Genomic DNA, 19,306 nt, shown 5'->3' with positions numbered 1-19,306 from the left:
CATGTACTATAAGAAGGAAGCAGTCATGGGCAGGGGGGAACCAGTTTACATTTTCTCTTGAAAAGATGGAGGTTCATTTTCTCTTGCTTTGTTTTACTATCCAAAGATGAAGAGAGGTGTAGAATGTAAACATGAAAATGTATTGCTTCCCTTTGAAAGTTAATCCTATTCCACATTTTCATTAATGTTGGCTCATCTTCTTCTTAATTTTTGTTTGGTTTGCAATTTTTTGCATGAATATGCCAAATAGCAATAAACTGGGTTTTGTTTTGTCTTGTTTTTTGGTGTGCAAGACTCTTCTCTTTCAGATCCAGTAATAAAGTCTTTTTAAGTTCATTAATTTTTTTAAGATACAGTATTTTTCAGTTCTTAAACAACAACAAAAATATGTGTCAATGAATTGTAATATGATTTTCTAGCCATCAATAACTGGCAACCCTTGGGGGGAAAGTTAATGTCCTGTAAGAATTTCGTTGTCTGCTGTTGCTAGGTCACCCCGGGACAGTTGCAGAAGCAGTGAGAAGCTGGAATTGGAATTATCAAATCTCACAGCGGACGTCCTAGAATTACTGCTGGAATTTGTTTATACAGGTTCCTTAGTAATAGATTCTGCCAATGCCAAAACTCTTCTGGAAGCTGCGAGCAAGTTCCAGTTTCATACATTCTGCAAAGTCTGTGTGTCTTTTCTGGGTAAGCATTCATGCTATTTCTTTCTGTTCTGCTTCTGAACGTCGGGATTTTCCACCCTGTAGCCGCTCTGCTATAAAATGTATGTTTAAATATGATTGGCAACACAGCAGATCCCCATTCTGTACTTAGGTGCAATTTAGTCGTGCTAAAATCAGCCTTCCTTGCTGACCAATGAAACATTGACATCTACCCAGGGCTGAGTTGGATGTCCCAAGTCTGCAGAAGTGCAGAAAAAGCACAGAATATGATACCAGACATAGAACTTGAATCCTTGGTGGAATCTAAACTAACCTATGAAATAAAAAGCCTTCACTAATATTGTTTAAATTTTATGGATGATGCTGGTGAAATTCCAGTGTCCAGAATGACTTCCTGAATGCAATTTACAGCAGTCAAAGAGTGGAGTTTCATAGACCTGCATAGCTCCTTATTCTGTCCTATGACTAGCAGGAGCAGAATACATTATGTGTGTTTTTAACTGCAGTATAAATTATGCTTAATGTACCAAGACAAATTCTGTGATCAGTATCAATGATGTAATTTATCAGATCACAGAATTTTTCTTGGTGCAGAATTTGCATTTATTTTATGTGGGGCTTTTCACATTTCCCTTTCCCTCTTACCTCACTTGTACCCTGGTAAACATTTGCGGGCAGGGTATGAGAGGGCAGCTGGTTAACTAGCTGAAGGAGAGTTTCTGTAACCAACCTGGTATATTGCCCTACAAAAAGGAGCAGCTTCTTTAATAACTAAGGAATCATAACCTCTATGTGCCTATTCAGACCTGTTGTAGCTGGTTAATCATGTTTCTGCAGGGCTCTCCAGTCTCGATCTGATTTCTGTAATAAAAGAACCCCTTTAAACTTGTTATAGTCTTTCTAGTCTGGAGAGCTTAGGTGTTTTCAGACAATGTGCTCTCTGAAAAAATCTGACATCCTAGAACTGGCTTCAGATAAAACAGAGATGGGACAGGGAATCACTGGTAGGGATGGGTGAACTCCCCTACCTCAGTTCACAGTTGGACTTGGTATTAAGCCCAGTTCTAAAATACAGCTCCCCCTTGCACTCTTGGTGGCATCACTAGGAATAAAATCGGATCAAAATGCCTCCCTGTTTTGCATCATTAATTGCAAGGCACTTCCTCTTCCTTTTCCTGATACATCTCTATCGCACCAAAGGGAACCTTTCGTATCTCCTATGCCAAAAAGTTGCTCAAGTTGTCTCTGCATCCTGAGCTGGTGTGTAACACCTTGGGGGATAATGCAGATGTTCCATTTCTGATGTGAGCACAAACCAGGAAAGCAGAGGCACTTGTGCTTCCTGTTTCTCTTACATCTGTCTCATCCAAATTGCAAACATATATTCTGAAACAGGACATCACATGGCATTTGCTATTCTGGTACAGATTTTCTTTAATAGCTGCCCTCCAGTGTGTTTTAAATTAATAGATTTTATGACTTTTATAATGATCCACAGATATATCCGTGCATATTATCTCTAAAGATTCAGCTACTATAAGAAAATACATTTATTTCCACTAAATCAATGTGAGATTTTCCTTTTCCAATACTTAATATTTGAATTCAGTGAACCGTGTTATGGTTATGCAATTGGGAGAGTTGGCTGTAAGTTTCATTATATATGAGGAACTAGAGGTTTGTATTCTCATTTAGAGAATTCATAAAGTATAATTGCTTATTTTTATTTATAGCTCTTACTGGATTGAGCTTCAGAGATAGTGGAGTATTTGCCATATGAAAAGTTTAGAGAAAAGCATTTTAGTTGGCCTCATTTTTCATTTTTGCATTCCATGAGCTAAGTGTCTCATAACTCAGAAGCACTATTTCTAGTGTTCTTCTCAGAGGCACCAATGAAAAAAACTGTTTTGTTCCTCTCAGTATGTCACAGAAGCAAATTGGCCCAGAGGATTTTTTTTTTTGTATTCAGCATATTCAACAACTCTTCTGTTCTCTCTTGGATGATTTTAAGGAACCTAAAAAGTCTAAAGGATAGCCAAAACAGATCTTCCTTCTCCTACAATCTTGTGATGACTTTAATAATTTTCTAAATTTTGCAAGAACAAAATTTTTAGGTGGGAAATTAAACCAACAATTTTCCAAATAATGAGCTATCCCATGAAAACTTGGAATATAAATGCAGTGAAAGATGGTGGCCCAAGGTCAGGGATGCTGTGGCTTGGATTCCTGCACTGAGCAGGGGGTTGGACTCCTACTATTCAATGATTCTGTGATTCTATGAAGGTTGATGAGAGGCAAGGAATAACATAATGTGAATAGTAAATGGTGCAGGCTGCACTAATAAATAATAAATATGCTATCAATAAATATGGCTGGTGGTGAGGAAAAAACTTTTAAAATTGGTATTGCTGACAATGGGCCAGTGCAAATATAATGCTCCTTGCCTCTTAATCATTGAAACCTCATTACTTTGTCTTACAAACACTTCAGCTGGTGCAGATGCATTGCTCCTGGTCTCTTAACCACGGTTAACAGATTGTAGATGAGTTCACACATCACCCTAGGCCACCCTGAAAATAAGCCACCATGGGTTGGTTGTTCACTCGCTAACCTGACAGATGATCAGGCGCTATGTGCTTTCCATGGCTTGTTTCCCCCCTCAGTCCTCCTGCCGGCTCCTGGCATCCCAGGTGCCTTTACAACATAAGAATGTAAGAAGAGCTCTGCTGGATCAGACCAAAGGTCCATCTAGTCCAGCATTCTCTTCACACAGTGGCCAACCAGCTGTCCACAAGAAACCCACAAGCAGAACATGAGTGCAAGAGCACCCTCCCACACATGTTCTCCAGCAAGTGGTGTACATAGACATACCACCTCTCGTACAGAGGTAGCACATAGACCTCAAGCCTAGTACCACTGATAGCCTTCTCCTCCAGAAAACTCCTCCAGGAATTTGTCTCCCCTTTTAAAGCCCTCCAAATTGGTGGCCATCACTACAGCTTATGGTAGCGAATTCCATAGTTTAACTATGTGCTGTGTGAAGATGTTATTCCTCTTATCTGTCCTGAATCTCCTACCAGTCAGCTTCATGGGATGACTCCAGGTTCTAGTATTATGAGAGAGGGAGAAAAATGTCTCCCTATCCACATTCTTCATCCCATGCATAATTTTGTATACCTCTATCATGCCTCCCCTTACTCTCCTTTTTCCAAGCTAAACAATCCCAGCTATTGTAACTTTCCCTCATAGGGGAGTTGCTCCAGCCCCTTGATTATTTTAGTTGCCCTTTTCTGCACTTTTCCAGCTGTACGATATCTTTTTTTTAGGTGTGGTAACCAGAACTGTACACAGTATTCCAAGTGTGGTCACAACATAGATTTATATAAGGGCAGTATGTTATTGGCAGTTTTATTCTCAGTACCTTTCCTAATTATGCCTACCATGGAGTTTGCCTTTTTCACTAAATTGATATTTTCATTGAGCTGTCCGCTACATCCCCAAGATCTCTTTCTTGATCAGTCACCACTAGCTCAGATCCCATCAGGTTATATTTGAAGTTGGGATTTTTTGCCCCAAGATGCATCACTTAACACTTGCTTACGTTGTACCGCATTTGCCATTTGATGCCGATTCTCCCAATTTGGAGAGATCCTTTTGGATCTGCCTTTGCGGCAGAACTCCTTGTTTCCTCAGTCCCTTGGTCAGCACCTTCTCACTGCAATGGGTTCGCTTGGATTGCCGGCTATTGACGGAAAATCCATACACAGAACTGCATCAGATCACTAAATGGAATTAATTTTCTAAGCCCTTATGAATGCGGTAACGCATTCACAAACTCTTTAATTTGTCTTTTAAAACGCTCTTGTCCACTCTTTGGCCCAGCAGAGATTCGCTGTTTGAAATACGTATGGGTTGCAGAGCAGTGACAGGATCAGTAAAGATATGCAGATTTCAAAGCAGAGCAAGGTGTGAGGGGGATCCGTAAAAATTTCAGGGTAAAGATATGCAAATTTCAAGGCACAGCTGTGAGTGAGATCAGTAAATATACACAAATTTTGTGGCAGAGCAGTAAAGCAGATGGGAAAATTATGCAAATTTCATAGTCATGGACTTTCAAATGTGTGTTCTTGTGGAAGACCAGTTTTAAAAAAGAAGTTGTGAATGCATTCGGGACATTCTATAGTGTCCTTTCTTCTCAGTTTTTAGGAGCACGGGGCAGAGGGCACTGACAAGGGATGAGGGAGGATGGCAGCGGCACTAGTGAGATTATGTAGAGTGGCAGGGGTTTTCACTGCTCTTGCCTAACCGTTCCTGACAACCGACGATGAAGTCGCCCTCCCAGCTTCAGACATCACAACAAGCCACCCTGAACAACCCAACAACAAGCCATGGGTTCTCAGGGTGGCTTGTTCATGAAAAATAAGGCATTCTGCAAAAACTGCCCCAATTTTGGATGTCACAACAACCCACCATATGTGACCACCCATGGTGGGTTGATGTGTTGTGAAAACCAGTTCTGTCTGTTGGTGAGCTGTGTGGGATCTCCTCCCAGCCTTTATCCACATACACAATTCCTCCCACCCATGTTTACCATGGTTAAGTGTTACATTGCTAAACTTAATTCCTATTCACACTAAATAAGTTCCCTCTCAGTCAGCTTCCAGGTTTCAAATTCCTGGTTAAGAGAATGTTTTCAAAAGCTGTTTATTGATTAGCATTAATTATAGTTAACAGTATTGATATAAAGCTTAACCATGTGGAAGGCTGTGCGGGTGGGGATTAAAGCCAAAAACAGGGACTAAGAGAGGATGTTTGTATAATTCCTCGGCCAATGGTTAACAGGTGTGGAGTAGTGCATCTGTACTTGCCCTTTAAAAGTTATTAAGAGGAGGTCATGAGAAATCAGTCTAATTAATATGAGTCATTTAGGTTTCAGATTTGTTTCCATAACATTTTCAACATTTTCTTGGCAACTATGAGGACTAGCAAGTTACTGTTTATTATTATGCCTGAGATTCCAGTTGAAGACCTTTTATGGGGTCACCGCTATTGAACATTCTTACAGAAAACAGTGCTTCACAAACTGAATATATTTTGCTACTATGACAGCAGAGCATTAGTACTCAAGCTATTTATGAGCGAATTGAATTCTTTACACTATTTGCTGCTAGTTTGACTGATGTGTCTGTCTTTTCATTTTGAGACTTTCTGTCTTGAATCTTAATCAAATATTCTATTATTAGTGCTGTCAAGTAGAGGGCAAGTCAGAATATCCAAGTCACCAAACCCCCTTAGGCATTTTCCATAGCTCTTTACTTCCAAAGAGATGATGCTAACTTTTAAAGTTGGGAACCAGCTTCAGGTTAGGGGTTGAGGAGAAAACCTTTATTAGCCCTGAGTCTCCCACTGGCATTGAAGCCCTACCCCTAACCACTGCGTATCTTACTCAACCAAGCCTTTGGCTTCTGAGATCATCACAGTCATAGGAGTTAGAAATTTGCTCTTTAAAAAAAATGCAATATGAGATTGTCAGGAAGCCGAATTCTGCACTAGATACCTACTTTTACACCTTTTCTGAGCTTCTTTCGAGTCACTGCATACACACAGCACTTAATGTTCACTTAATACAGGTAAAATTCATTCCCTCCTTTCTTTTATCGCTACCTCTACTCCTAGGTACATATGCCTTCTCTTTATAACCTTAATATCTTAAGAGTCTTGTGTTCATTTCATATTTAGACTATTATGTTTTCCTATTGTGCATTTTCCTGCAAACGCACTTCTTCACCCAGGCTTTTTGGGGGGATTCTAATGAATTTCAATTTATACAATAGTAGGGTTGGAAGGGGCCTATAAGGCGATCGAGTTCAACCCCAACTCCATCTTACTGTTCTTTGTATTGTTATTGTATTTGGAATTGTTTGTAATAGTGTTTTTTAAATGTGATTTGTATTGTTACTATAGTTGCATTTTTCTAATAATGTATTTAAATGTGATTTGTAATATTTATATGTGAACCGCTTCGAGATTTTATTATATTAAGCGGTACATAAGTATTACTAATAAATAACTAAATATAAATAAATATTTGGAGGAGCCTACAGTCATCTAACTCGAGACAGAATCCTTCTTACCCAAGTCCCATTTCATATTTTAGATGACAGTACAATATTCAAAAGCAGGAAACAAAGCAAGGCAGAGCTGTGTCTACAAGTAATCAGTTTAGTAAAACACAGCGATATGGCTGAAGCAAGTGAGCTATGGCACATGATAGCACCAGTCAAGCAAGCAAATTGACACTCTGGATTTTTACATTTCTTCTCTCCCTCCCACCCCCACCCTTCTGTTTTGTATGTTTCTTTTAGAAAAACAGTTGACTGCTAACAACTGCTTAGGGATATTAGCCATGGCTGAAGCAATGCAGTGCAGCGAGCTATACAATATGGCGAAGGCCTACGCACTGCAGATTTTTCCAGAGGTGGCAAATCAAGAAGAGATTCTTAATATTTCGAAGGATGACTTCATTTCCTATATGTCCAATGACAGCCTGAACACGAAAACAGAAGAGCTGGTTTATGAAACAGTGATAAAATGGATTAAAAAAGATGCTGCAATCAGAGCTCAGGTCAGTGTGTGTGTTGTAGCAGGGCGGGGATGACGACACTTTTTTTTATATACTTAGTCTTCCTTCCATTTCCATAGATAGCTCTTTAAAATAGAAGGCGGTTCTCTGCCATATTAAATTCTAAATCTAAAAGCAAAAGGATGGAGGAAATAGCAAAGGGAAAATCCAGGCTATGCAGAAACTTTAATTCATTTCATCATCTGATCCCCATGTCTGATTAGAATTAAAAGCTCACACTTGCTGCACGTTATCACGCTAAAAATAGCTCAGTCTAAGATAGCTCTTGAAGGATTAGTATTGTGTGATGATATACCTTCAGAAAATGGAACACAGGGTTGTTGTTATTTTTAAAGAAGTGATGTGCATTCAAGAAAGAAGCAAGAATCATCAGTAAAGCTCTAGGCATTGAATGTTAATTATGTGGCTGCCTTACAAACTCACTATCCTGAGAGAAGCTACACTATCTATGCTGGCTCTGTAGATGCCAGTAAATATTTATTGGGGCTGCCTTGTCTGCATAGTTACTCTGCTACGCAGTTGACCTTAACTGAGATAAGGATTCAGATAAGGGTTATAAATACTGTCTGATTTTGAGGACAGCGATAATAAAATTTTGTCCTTGGGCTAAAAAGAATTATAACAGTAGCACATAAATTTTCCAGTTGCCTTAGCTGATTAAGATTTGTAGTAGGCTACCTTCACACACTATCGACCCAAGACATAAGAATTGACTTAGTGATCAAGCAGCCTCCTCATTTGTTCCTGCTATCAGTTTGACTCCTCAATGAAGTTGTGGGTAATATTGTTATAGTGTTCGATGTTTATATGAGAAAATATATATGCCTGTATTGCGTGTACTCAGTTTGTACTCAGTCAGTACATCATCAGTTTGTACCCCTTCTTGTGTTATAGCATCTCACTTTCAAAAATGTGCTTTTCAAAGTGTAGCCCATGTAGTTGTAATAGCTTTTTCCTAAACATAATAATAGAATCAGGATTTTAGAATTAGAAGGGATCTTGGAGGCCATTTTTATTATTTAGGTTCTCTTTTTAAATTACAATGCTTAGCCATTCTTACTTCACTTACATAGTCAAGTGACAACAATTTGTGTCACAGTTTATAAGTGACTTTCAGAATGAGGCACATATGTAATACAGGAAACCTGCACAAAGTGTGATACCATTAGTTCTAGCTTGATAAGAAAATAGAGATGGTGATAGAGTATGCATGTGATATCCAGAATTTTAGTGAGGATTGTGGAGAGCCATGTGAAGGAAAAGAAGGGATGTTGACTAACTAGATATAGTTAGGAGTGGGGTAAAGAAATTTCAGATTTTAGGAATTTGAAATTGTCAAAATAGGTGTTCCTCTGTTTTATAACTGTGGGGTCCCTTTAGCAATCATGGCTGTACTAAAGTAAGTAGCTTGCAATAAACCCTATAAATTTTACAAAATTTAAAGCAGGGGGATTCTTCTTGTGTACACCCAGAATTAGGGAATACAGTTGTTTCATACACGCACACACACACACACACACACACACACAACTTTCACAAGTGTGTGTGTGTATGTATATACTACTTTCACAAAACATACTATTTTGAAATTAAAGTATCACTTGCACTTGCTCTAGAATAATAAGAATAATAATTCACTCACATTTCTCTTTTTAAACAAGCGAACTGAGAGTCAACTATTCTTTAAATGAGAATTGAGAGTTAAGCATTTTTCTAGAGCAAGTACAAATTATATTTTAATTTCAACATGGTGATTTGTGTAAAAGTAGTCTCCTCTCCTTGCTTTTGTCAAACCATGTTAGATTGCACTAGGAGTTGTTGTTGTTCAGTCGTGTCCGACTCTTCGTGACCCCATGGACCATAGCACGCCAGGCCTTCCTGTCCTGCGCTGTCTCCTGGAGTGTGCTCAAGTTCATATTCATTGCATCGGTGATGCTATCTAGCCATCCCTTCTCCTTTTGCCTTCAGTCTTTCCCAGCATCAGGGTCTTTTCCAGAGAGCTTTCTCTTCGCATTAGGTGGCCAAAATATTTGAGCTTCAGCTTCAGTATCTGTCCTTCCAATGAGCAGTCAGGGTTGATTTCCTTTAGGATTGACTGATTTGTCCTCCTTGCAGTCCAGGGGACTCGTAAGAGTCTTCTCCAGCACCACAGTTCGAAAGCATCAATTCTTCGGCGCTCAGCCTTCCTTATAGTCCAGGTCTCACAGCCATACATTACTACTGGGAAAACCATAGCTTTGATTAGATGGACCTTTGTCGGCAAGGTGATGTCTCTGCTTCTTACTATGCTGTCTAGGTGTGCCATAGCTTTCCTCCCAAGGAGCAAGCGTCTTTTAATTTCATGGCTACAGTCACCGTCTGCGGTGATCTTGGAGCCCAAGAAAGTAAAATCTGTCATTGCTTCCATTTCTTCCCCTTCTATATGCCAGGAAGTGATGGGGCCGGATGCCATGATCTTAGTTTTCTTAATGTTGAGTTTCAAACCAGCTTTTGCACTCTCCTCTTTCACCCTCAACAAGAGGCTCTTTAGATACTCTTCGATTTCTGCCATTAGGGTGGTATCGTCTGCATATCGGAGGTTGTTGATAGTTCTCCCAGCAATCTTAATTCCAACCTGTGATTCATCCAATCCGGCGTTTCTCATGATGTACTCTGCGTATAAGTTAAATAAGCAGGGTGACAATATGCAGCCTTGTCGTACTCCTTTCCCAATTTTGAACCACTCGGTTGTTCCGTGTCTGGTTCTTACTGTTGCTTCTTGACCTTCGTACAGGTTTCTCAGGAAACAGGTAAGGTGGTCTGGTACTCCCATCACTTTCAGAATTTGCCACAGTTTGTTGTGATCCACACAATCAAAGGCTTTAGCGTAGTCAATGAAGCAGAAATAGATGTTTTTCTGGAATTCTCTTGCTTTCTCCATGATGCAGTGAATGTTGGCGATTTGATCCCTAGTTCCTCTGCCTCTTCGGAACCCAGCTTGTACTTCCGGTACTTCTCGGTTCACATACTGCTGAAGCCTAGCTTGTAGGATTTTGAGCATCACCTTGCTGGCATGTGAAATGAGCGCAATTGTGCTGTAGTTCGAACACTCTTTGGCATTGCCCTTCTTTGGAATTGGAATGTAAACTGACCTTTTCCAGTCTTGCGGCCATTGTTGAGTGTTCCAAATTTGTTGGCATATTGAGTGCAGCACTTTAACAGCATCATCTTGTAGGATTTTAAATAGCTCAGCTGGAAAACTGTCATCTCCGCTAGCTTTGTTGTTAGTAATGCTTCCTAAGGCCCACTTGATTTCACTTTCTAGGATGTCCGGCTCAAGTTCAGTTACCGCACTATCATGGCTATCAGGGACATTCAGATCTTTCCTGTATAGTTCTTCTGTGTATTCTTGCCACCTCTTCTTAATCTCTTCTGCTTCTGTTAGGTCCCTGCCTTCTTTGTCCTTTATCATGGCCGTCTTTGCACAAAACGTTCCCTTGAGATCTCCGATTTTCTTGAAGAGATCTCTAGTCTTTCCCATTCTGTTGTTTTCCTCGATTTCTTTGCATTGTTTATTTAAGAAGGCCTTCTTGTCTCTCCTTGCTATTCTCTGGAACTCCGCATTGAGTTGGATATATCTTCCCCTTTCTCCCTTGCTTTTTGCTTCCCTTCTTTCCTCAGCTACTTGTAAAGCCTCATCAGTCAGCCACTTGGCTTTCTTGCATTTCTTTTTCTTTGGGATGGATTTTGTTGCTGCCTCCTGAACAATGTTATGGACCTCCGTCCATAGTTCCTCAGGCACTCTGTCTATCAGGTCTAATCCCTGAAATCGATTCCTCACCTCCACTGTATATTCATAAGGGATATGTTTTAGGTCATACCTGAATGGTTTAGTGGTTTTCCCTACGTTCTTCAATTTAAGCCGAAATTTTGCAACAAGAAGCTCATGATCTGAACCACAGTCAGCTCCAGGTCTTGTTTTTACTGACTATATAGAGCTTCTCCATCTTTGGCTGCAAAGGACATTATCAATCTGATTTCGATATTAACCATCTGGTGATGTCCATGTATAGAGTCGTCTCTTGTGCTGTTGGAAAAGAGTGTTTGCTATGATCAGCGTGTTCTCTTGGCAAAACTCTATTAGCTTTTGTCCTGCTTCATTTTGTACACCAAGGCCATGCCTGCCTGTTATCCCGGTGACTTCCTACTTTAGCATTCCAATCCGCTGTGATGAAGAGGACATCTTTTTTTGGTGTTAGTTCTAGAAAGTGTTGTAGGTCTTCATAGAACCGATCAACCTCAGCTTCTTCAGCATCAGTGGTTGGGGCATAGACTTGAATTACTGTGATGTTGAATGGTTTGCCTTGGATTCGTACTGAGATCATTCTATCATTTTTAAGATTGTACCCCAGTACTGCTTTTCCCACCCTTTTGTTGACTATGAGTGCTACTCCATTTCTTCTAAGGGATTCTTGCTCACAGTAGTAGATATGATGGTCACCTGAATTAAATTCGCCCATGCCCGTCCATTTTAGTTCGCTGATTCCCAAGATGTCGATGTTCAGTCTTGCCATCTCAAGTTTGACCACCTCCAGCTTACATTGATTCATTGATCTTACATTCCAGGTTCCTAAACAATATTGTTCTTTACAGCATCGGATTTTCTTTTCACCACCAGACACATCCACAGCTGAGTGTCCTTTCGGCTTTGGCCCAGCCGCTTCACTCTTTCTGGCGCTACTTGGAAATACCCTCTGCTCTTCTGCAGTAGTATATTGGACACCTTCCGACCTGAGGGGCTCATCTTCTGGCATCATATCTCATTCATATATATATATATATATATATATATATATATATCATATGCACTAGGAGAGGGGTGGGCAATAAGCACCCCTCAGGCTGCATGCAGCCCCCACTGCCCCCACATTGGGTAAAAACAATATTTGGGGGGGATAGTAGCAGCTACAGAGCTCCAAAAGGGTCAAAATTACCTTATTTGCAACCTAAGTTTGCCCCTTTTAGCACTTTGTAGCTGCCACAGAGCTCCCCAAAGTCAAAATTAACTTGCAAACAAGCTTATTTTGATCCTTTGGCACTCCATAGATGCTATGGGTGCTTTTTTAAATATATATTTTTTTAAAATTCATCATCGACTGAAACTCCAAGACATGTGGGAGAAGCGGCTCATCTGAGAGCTGAGGCATTGCTTGCTGGCATAGGAAGGAGTCAAGACCTGGGCTCTTCCCCCATCACCTGGGACTGCTGAGGCATCATAGATGCTGCCTTTATTCCAAGTCAGCCCATTGCCATTGGTCCATTTAGCACAATTACATTGACTAGCAGCAGCTCTCCAGAGTTTCAGATGGGAGTCTTTCTCTGTCCTACCTGGAGATGCCAAGGATTGAACCTAGGACCTTTTATGTGCAGAGCATGTGCTGTCCCACTAAGCTTCATCTTTTCTGATATTACAGCAGTGCTGAAAAAGATACACATTTTAGAAGCTCCCGTGGCACTGAGAGCCTAGCTGAATTCAATAGAATTAATATGTATGGGTGATAGTCCGAATGCTGGCAAAGAATGGAGGCAGGGCTGGCCCTAAGATAAAGAGCACCTTGGGTGAGGAATACCTTCTTGCCCCACCCCATGGTCAGTTTTGCAGTACTTTCCAGCTTATCCAGGATTGCAAAACCTAGTAATGTAACAGGCCCCCCTGCCTCTGTGCTTTCCCAGCAATGTCCATGAAAAGGGCTCAGAGCTACATTTCAGTAATTTGCTGTTTGCTGCCAGTGCTCTTCTCCAATTCTGGGATCCCACTGAAGTCTTCCAGGCCTTCCCCAAGGCAGCACTCTTCTGCAGGCAGAAGAGTGCTGTCAACAAAGATAAAGCCACTGAGCTCAACTCAGGACCAAGTATGAACACCCAACCTGCTCATCCATAAGGCCAGCCAAGAATGGCATGGCTGTTTATGATTTTGTCACAGAGTCTGTGTTCATGCATCATGTTAAATCATGGTTTAGCATGATGGGCATGAGCTGAAACAAAGCCTCAGACTCTCCCCCCTCTCCTCTCCTCTGGCCGGGAGGATTTGTGCACGTTTACTTCAATTTTCACTGAATCTCAGCTTATCATTGCATGTGAACCACAGATTGTGGTTTATAACAAACTCTGGTTAGTTTAAAAATCCAGATTCATAATCCATGGTTTGAAGTTGGCTCGTTTTAAAAATGACCAGAGTTTATTATAAACAGTGGTCTCTGTTTTGCACACAGTGACAAGGTGAGCTTAGGGGAAACGGAAAGTAAATGCTGCCAAAGCCCTTCTCCCAACCATGTAGGAAGAGGAGAGTTGAGGGCAGAGCACGTGAGCTGGGAGGATGACCTTGGCAGTGTTTATTTTCAGTTTCCCCTAATCTCAGCTTGTCATTGCAAACCAGGGATTGTAATGTACTCTTTTCAGTAAGTTTAGCATGCAAACTGAGCTAGCTAGTAGCACAGGCACTCTTATAGAAAAAAATCATTTCTGCATAGGAGTACATTGAGGCGGAGAGCCATTGTAGAGGTAGTGTTATATTTTCAAGACTGCTGATTTCCTACAGCTTCCTGCTGTGGTGATTTCATAAATTTAGGTGTTAAGAAGTGTTTTTCATTCTCTCCCCCACCCCCTTTGTCATTGCCACTGTCGCCTTTCCTACGCTGCCTTTCATGCTGTAGTGACTCTTTTTCAACATTGCTCCCCATTCTCTCCTCCTCCTGAAGTACCTTTTTAATGTGTGATGGCATCTTTATTTGTTTTGCCCATGTGTGTCTAGTTTCATACTTTCCTTTTTTTCTTTTTCTTTTTGGAGAAGCTTTTAATTTTTTTTAATGTGTTTCTGTGGAACGCAGTGTTTTGCAGTTAAATTGCTGGTAAAATATGGGTAGCTGGTTGCTTTCATGTGCTACAGAGAAATCAGCTTTCAAGGGTGACTGCTCTAACTGCCCCCCCTCCCTGTCACCTCTCTGTATCCTGCTGGTTTATAATAGGCTTCCTAGTCACACAGATGCTTATTTTCTAAACATAGAAGCTGCTCCTTTTCAGAATGCTTCCATGAAAACCCTGCCTTTAAAATTTCATAATGGCATCTTTTGGTTCTGGAACTCAGGAAGAAATTGTTGATGGGTGTGTGTGTAAAGTTCGGCTCAACCGCCTTGAAATGTGTGAATGACACTTCCGTATGGGCAGGAAATAGGATACAAATTATAGCACTGATATTTGTCAGATGATTCTGTACTCCTTTTGAACTCTGCATTCCAAACTCCTCAGACAGAGCTCAGTACCATCCAGAACTACACTCACCTTTTCTGTCTATTCCATGAAAATCTCTGGTAAAACTTGTTCTACTGTAGTGATAAGCAGCTTCTGGCTCTCCAGATGTTTCAGACTCTAACTCTCGTAAGCTCCAGTCAGCATGGATGTTGGGCGTTGTAATCCAGCTACATCTGGGGGACCACATACTGTCCATTGCTGCTGCTACTATAAATGAGTACATCACTTCTATTTAATGCCATAGATAGGATTATTCAGCCTGGTTTCTTTAACGCATAGTTTTAAGCTTATAACATAAGCATATTCTATCACAGTTTTGTTGTTTGTTTTTACATGAAATTCTCACCAAAAAGAGATAACGCCCCAGAGGTAAACACCATTTTTTCTTCTGTAGAATAAATACATAGTTGCAAAATAAAACAACCACAGTGAGCAAGCCGCACACCAGCCTTGCAAGTCACTTTACAAAGCTCCTGCAAACTCAACAGGTGTTGGGGGACATTGGGGTGCTTATATGTGAGGTGGAAGCTGTGAAAAAATGCTGAATGTTGATTAGCGTTTCCAACTCTCTTTGGCACCAACAGCAACCATTTTTGCCTTATATCATGCAAATCATGCAAATGATGAACATATTGAATACAGTATTGACTGGCATTGACCCTAAGCTTTAGAAAATACGAGAAGAAAGCCACAAAAATCTGTTTAGTTCACTGGGGAGCAGCATAGCATGGGGACACTAGTTATCATTGCTGCTACACCTGCTTTAAATCATCCTAAGTGGCAGTTAGTTATCTGTGGCAAGCTCTTTGTGTATAGTAGCTTATGGTACTGATGACCTTGCAGTGGTGTGGAGAACAATCACATGTACACTGGTGGTTCCCAAACTGTGTTCTGGGAGACCCAAGGGTTCCTCAGTGAGAAGGTCAATAATGACAAACTTTCCTGAATGACAGCTTGTCCACCATTACCAGTCTTACTGTGTGAAGCCACAGAAAAGTACTGAGTGTGTTCCAGGTCACAGGAACACTGGAACACTGTTAATGTTGAGGTCAAACAAGCCTGGCCACTGCTCTATATGCTCTAGAACCCTCTACAAAATACTGGAGTTGTGGGTATTGTGAATGTATAAAGGATTCTCGGCAGAGGAGTTTATGCAGTAATGGTTTGCTGAAAGTAGAAAGGCACCTGAATGATGCTCACATGAAGATAGCCTTCACCTATCAATCTGCCAGGATGGTTGCCCAGCCATAGTTGGATTTGTTCTGACCCATGGATTCTATGTTTGATGTCTATACTTTAAAAGAGAATCCTGTTTACATGAGTTGTTTTGGGCTATTTTAAGAGATACCTAATATATTATATAGCACAGCAGCTGAGACCTGCTTCGAAGAGAGAATGCTGCTTTTTTTCAAAGGTCATTCAATCTTCTTGCAGAAGAATAAATAAGAACTCAATATTTATTAAGCTAATGCTTTGTAAATAACTATATACTGATGCTTTGGAACTGAATACCAACTGCATGTAATAACATTTCTGGAGTAATCTGAGCACCCCTGATTATGCAGTTTTATTCTAAAAAAATAAAAGTTTAGAGGAAGCAGCCAGGTTTAGATGCTTTGTTCCTGGGTAATTAGGCAGGGTCATGTGACAGCAGAGACAGACTATTGGCTAGAGGCATTTCTTTTGATTACTTGACAAGCAGTGGGGAGCCTGTAGCTTCCAGGAAAATGGTATTTCTTGTTTTTCTCTAAGTCAGACATGTTTATACTGAGAGATCTCCCCTTGATAAGCTTATTGAAGTGGTGAGGAGATTGGGTGATAATTTATGTAAAGAAGTGTTAGCATTTGAAAAACAGCATGGATTAATTGTGTAGAATGGGGTGAAGCTTTGCGTCAAATTATACCACCTTTTCTTACTATGGGGTGAAGCTTTGCGTCAAATTATACCACGTTTTCTGAGATCACAAGCTGAAAAACAAAGAATGGACAAGGTAGTTTTTCTCAGGGTAGAACTACACATAGGCTTGCCACCCAAACTGACAGCCAGTGTCTACTTCCTCTCTCCCCTAGCTTAATACTTAGTTCTCCCTCCATGCCCTGACATTGTGTATGTATTCCCACCATACTTTACATCACAGGCTGCTGCTGCTGCTGAGATATGACATTGTGCATCATAATGATGTAAAGATCATTAGGGTAGAGCTACACACTACAAGACAATACTCAAGGTTCCAAATCCCGTGTTTGACTTGTAACACTAATTGGGGTGGGGGATTTGTAGGGGGGAATCAGTGAGTGGGAGGAGGTGCTTAACCCCTCCTCCAACCAACACTTCTCCCCTGCAAATGTCCTTCAGACTGTTTTCAAATCATTTTTCAGTTGGATTCCAAGACCAAAATTAAGCCTAGATTGGCAAGAAGGAGAATAACCTGGGGGAAGGGATTCACACTCCCCTATTTACATTGCCTCAGTGAATACATGGCTGGGAACACGTATTTCCTAAGGTACAGTGTAGTTGCACCCTTTGGCATCAGTGTTGAGGGAATCCATACTTTTGTGGATTTTAATGGTACTTGCTCTCAGTGACAGAAAGACAGACAGATAGTATTGAATATAAAGTGCTGAAACTGATTGTCAAGGAAGGAGGAAAGATCCCCACCACTGGGACCGGCCCCAACCTCCCTGTGAGGGAGGACCACCCAGGACCCGATCCTGGGATCTCATTCCCAAAAACAGGACTGGCCAAACCTGGCCTTTCAGTCCCCCAAAATACCCAGTAGCCACCCTCGTAAGCCAAGAAGCACTGAAATTAGCACTGAGGTTATGCAGAGAGACCACACCAACCAACTAAAAGTTGGGTAAAGGTTTATTAAGATCAAAATAAAGGGGTAGAGGGAAAGGGAAGAATAGAAATAGCAAGTTACACAGAAGGTACAAAGCTAAATCACTTAACTATATACAGAGAGCTTCCTGAATGCACACCCAAGCAAAATAATAAATCTACCTGGCCTATCCTTGCATACCTAAGTATGGATCTCCCTGGATAGCAGCCAGCCGTCTGCAGGTCCAGGACCACCAGGATGAAGGGAGACGCCATGCCTCAACCTCAGCCCTCTTTTAAAGCCCAGCCCTGGCAACCCAGGGCAGATTTTGCCTCAGCCAGTCACTGGCTCAGTCCCTGGGTGGACAGCCCTGGCCTCTGAGAGGCTGGAACTCCCCGCCACCTCCAGCTGTTGGCACTTTCTAGGTAGCAGGGGCTGCGTCTGGCCTTGGGGAAAGGGCTGAGGAGCCTCTAGATTACAAACAATTCCAGGTGGTTACATTCAACATGACAGCCTGACCCGATCTTATGGCGGAAAGCAGGCTGTTATCCTTGACACTGATCAATAGTCTTTCTTGCCATGTATTGTCATCTCCAGTTGCAAGTATGTCCTATCCTCTTGAATCTTAGGCAGAGGGCTTTCCCATCTCTGCTATGTGAGATCCCTTTACTAAAAACTGTGATAGGAATTGAACCTGGGTCCTCATAGCACACAGCATTTCCTCTGCTATGGAGCCATGACCCAAAATAACAGAACATCGACTAATGGAAAGAAATGTCAGGTGAGACCTTGTATCTGCTCCTGAATGGTATGCCATCATTAGAGCTATGTTGGTTGAGTTAAAGATTTGTATAATACACTGAAGAAATACATCTTCACATAAAGAGTAATGTATCTGGTTCATCTGCTCAGGTGAGTGGTGTCCAGCCTGTTCCGTAGGTGATTGCACTCCTAAAGGATCAGGTACGTAGTTTGGGGTTCTCCTTGATCTATCCTTGTCACTGGAGGCACAAGGTCTAGTTCGCCTCCGTGGTGTGAAGTGCCTTTCACCAGCTGAGCTGGTGTGCCAACTACAACCCACCTGAATAGGGATAGCTTGGCTTCAGTTATCCATGTCCTCATAACCTCCTGTTTGGGCTGCTGTAATGTGTTGTATATGGGGGGTGCCTTTGAACATGGCCTAGGGACTCCAGTTAGTTCAGAACAGAACCGCAAGATTGCTAACTGGGACCAAATAGTATGAGCTTATCATTCCTGTGCTTTGCCTGCTTTACGGCCTCCCAGTCCATTTCTGCACCCAATTCAAAATGGTGGTTGCCTTAAGATTTTCTTCTTTGGAGATGCAGCAGGTGGCTTACAGGGCCAGATATGGAATGCCCACCCCAGAGAGACTTACCTAGTGCCTACCTTGATCTCATTTTGTTGCCAGATGAAGACTTTATTTTCTCAAGCCTTTTAATCTGTTCCTGTTTTAAATTCCTTTTTTCTGGGACTTGGGGTTTCTATGTTGTTTGTATATGTTTTATTGATTAATCTATATACTTTTAATCTGATTTTAACTTTTTTTTGTAAGCTACCTGAGAACATGGTTATAGGGCAGCATTTTATAAAATAGATAAATTGAAAACTGCCATGCTAAAATTGCCCTTGTCTGTCTCATTTATGTGCACAGTTATGTTGGTCTTTTTAAAATACTGTGGAAAGTCAAAATGTCCATAAAATTGAATGGTTGCCTATAAAAAATATTAATAAACTTCCTATAAAACTCTACCTCCCAGAAAGCTCTGTCTGAACAGTAGCTTAATGGCACCTGAGAAACAAAGGGTTGCAGAGAAACTGGAGATGATTTACAGAACAGAAAAGTAATTGATACGAGATGATTTGAA

The 19,306-nt window shown here is 41.1% G+C and overlaps 1 protein-coding gene across 3 annotated transcripts in view; it reads left to right on the top strand.

The window, feature by feature from the left end:
* The window catches only part of KLHL29 (kelch like family member 29), a 549,854-nt gene that overhangs the window by 466,503 nt on the left and 64,045 nt on the right, over positions 1-19,306 (top strand). For all 3 annotated transcript variants that reach the window (XM_084826507.1, XM_084826506.1, XM_084826509.1), the window contains 2 exons: positions 491-690; positions 7,034-7,293. In XM_084826507.1, coding sequence (XP_084682633.1) covers positions 491-690; positions 7,034-7,293 — 460 coding nt within the window. The remainder of the gene's footprint in view (positions 1-490; positions 691-7,033; positions 7,294-19,306) is intronic.

This window comes from Heloderma suspectum, chromosome 1 (assembly GCF_057233095.1).
Source record: "Heloderma suspectum isolate Gila_16-S chromosome 1, 16-S_ref, whole genome shotgun sequence".
NCBI classification, from domain to species: Eukaryota; Metazoa; Chordata; class Lepidosauria; order Squamata; family Helodermatidae; genus Heloderma; species Heloderma suspectum.
This window is presented reverse-complemented; position numbering and strand designations above follow the sequence as displayed.